Genomic DNA, 2,802 nt, shown 5'->3' on the forward strand with positions numbered 1-2,802 from the left:
ATGCACATGTACAACATTGTATATATTTCAAATTATTTTTACACTTTGTACATTAAATCTTGATTATATTTAATAAAGCTATATTACAAAAACAAGGACTCATGAAATGACATTTTATTTGCAAAATAATTTGGAGTTGAGTAATTATACATTTCTCACACAAACATGTATTGTACAGTAGCATCAGTGTGGCTGAAGGTTTGATGACATAAGTCATTCATTCTGATGTATTCCTAAATTATAGCAGGATCTTTGTTCCAGTCTAAAGCAATGAGTTTTGTTACTCTCTGTAGTATTAGAATAGTTGCTTGGCTGTCAGAAATAGCACAGGGCAAAATAAACAGTTCTCTACGTTTATTGCTACTGCACATAACTCTTTCACACCTTCTACTAGACCAGGTTGTTTAAAGCCTCATCCAACCTGGCCTTGAGTGCTTCCAGGGAGGGGGCATCCACAGCTTCTCTGGCCAACCTGTTCTGACCACCCTCACAGAAAAGAATTTCTTCCTAATATCTAATCTAAACCTACCTTCTTCTAGTTTAAAGCCATTACCCCTTGTTCTATCACTACCTGCCTTTGTAAAAAGTCCCTCCCCAGCTTTCTTGTAGGCCCTTCAGGTACTGGAAGGCCACTATAAGATCTCCCCAGAGCCTTCTCTTCTCCAGGTTGAACAGCCCCAACTCTCTCAGCCTGTCCTCACAGGAGAGGTGCTCCAGCCCTCGGATCATCCTCGTGGCCTCCTCTGGACTTGTTCTAGCTGCTCCAGGTCTCTCTTGTGTTTGGGGCTCCAGACCTGGACACAGCACTCCAGATGGGGTCTCATGAGAGCAGAGTAGAGGGGGAGAATCACCTCCCTCGACCTGCTGGCCACGCTTCTCTTGATGCAGCCCAGGATATGGTTATTTGCCTTCTGGCCTGCAAGCGCACATTGCTGGCTCATGTTCAGCTTCTTGTCCACCACCACTCCCAAGTCCTTCTCTTCAGAGCTGGTCTCAAGCCACTGTCTTGCTACAGTCTTGCGAGTCTTTTCCACCATTCCCTTTGCCTCTCTTAAAGCTAGCAGTAATGCTCTAGGCAAGATGGAGTGGGAAGATACAAAAGGTTATACAGCCAGATAGAAAGTATCATAAGGGCGAGAAAGGACAACTGTGTGGAGAAGGGATTGGCCACATGGCCTGTAAGAAAAAAAGAATTTAGGAATATTTATTGTTGTCTGTTAGTGACAGGGCGTGATGCAGAAGAAACCCCGGAGAGCGTGTGGCACAGCCAGTGAAGTTCGCCATAAGCTTGAATGGATTTGCATGGAGGAAGAGGGGAAAGAAGCGAGTACAGTTTGTACTGGGGACAGTGCTCTTAGATAAGTCATGTAGAGCTGGGATATCATAATCCAGCAACATTTAAAGACATGTAAGAAACAAAAGTAATTTAGAAATGTAGTAGAAAAATATAAGAATAAAAAAGTTTAGAAAAAAAATTTAAACTAGAGACTTTTATACCCTGATAATTAAAATACACTGAGGAATCCACCTCTTCAGTTAAAGGGCATGTTGTTTGTACGTGCCACACGAGGTCTTCTGTTTGAGAAGGCTGCAGTGGGATTGGAATGGGCACCCATGGTGTAAGCTGCATTTGGTCCACAGGAGCTTTTCTCGTCTCTGCTTGGTTTTTCAGACTGAAGAACACTGTGGAAGGTAACATTGTGCTCATACTGTTCTTTCATCCGTTGTATTGTTTGTCGAGGGACATGATGAATATTTCTTCTGCAGAGTCAACATTAACAGAAAATGTAAATATTTAGCTGCCCATGTATGAGAGGTTATCTTAAGCTTGCTAAGATTCCTGATGTGTTCAGGATAACAAATCACGTCCCCGCTGATCTATTTCTAGCCCTTTTTTGCCAAATTGTTCTTCAGTTCCACCTACTTTTTAAAAATATTTTTGTGACTGCTGAAAAATGTAATGCAAGTATTTTTGTGGGCAGCCAGGGTCTAAGACATTAGACAAATGCTTTGTAATGTAGGCCAGGTAACAAAAGAGCTATGTAAAAGCTCTGTGTATTATTTTATATGGGTTTCAGTGCCAGTGGCTTGTTAGCTGCAGGGCGAGCTTTTATCAATCTGGAGAAAGAGACAAGGGCTGTAGGTAGCCCAGCCACTGACTCATAATCCACAAGAAGAGGCTGAAAACCTGTTGTTGCTTTGAGTGCAAGTGAGGAAAAATCATCGCTGATGAGCCCCAGGCACCAGGGGAGGTTTGTAAATGATGATGAGCCTGAGAGGGAGGGGAACAGGATGCTCAAACATGCAGGGCTTTCTGTATAGACCAGGAACAGCTGCAGTCTCTCACCATTTCTGGGAATAGTTTTCCTAAAGACCACCCAGGACTTCTGCTTGTCTGTGAATTTGCAAACTCTGAATATTTTTTGTTTTGCTATTTAGCTTTATTAGACACAATTCATCATCTAGAATCTGTCCTGCTTCTGTATTTTAAAAGCCTTGTGCTATGCAAATCCTGCATCACTCAACATGGTTTTCTCCCAGCTGGAATTAAGGTGACAGCAATGCAGCAGGCTGCCAGCTGCAGCATCCCACTGGGGTAGTGGGCATGAAGTTCTCCAGCACACATGTGTGCAGCCTGTGCCTGCGACCAGGCACAAACCAGTGCCAGTAAAGACACAAGGTGGAACCAGAATGGAAGCAACTTCCAGCTGTCCCTGAATCAGTTCACAGAATCACAGACTGGTAGGGGTTGGAAGGGACCCCTGGAGATCATCTAGTCCAACCCCCCTGCCAAAGCAGGTA

General features: G+C 43.6%; 1 protein-coding gene across 1 annotated transcript in view; it reads right to left on the bottom strand.

Moving 5' to 3' along the window:
• Nucleotides 1-1,532: 1,532 nt before the first annotated feature.
• The window catches only part of N4BP2L1 (NEDD4 binding protein 2 like 1), a 7,179-nt gene continuing 5,909 nt past the window's right edge, over nucleotides 1,533-2,802 (bottom strand). Inside the window, exon 5 of the mRNA XM_029087183.1 lies at nucleotides 1,533-1,761. Coding sequence (XP_028943016.1) covers nucleotides 1,533-1,761 — 229 coding nt within the window. The remainder of the gene's footprint in view (nucleotides 1,762-2,802) is intronic.

This window comes from Antrostomus carolinensis, unplaced genomic scaffold (genome assembly GCF_000700745.2).
Source record: "Antrostomus carolinensis isolate BGI_N321 unplaced genomic scaffold, ASM70074v2 scaffold14441, whole genome shotgun sequence".
In the NCBI taxonomy this organism is placed as follows: domain Eukaryota; kingdom Metazoa; phylum Chordata; class Aves; order Caprimulgiformes; family Caprimulgidae; genus Antrostomus; species Antrostomus carolinensis.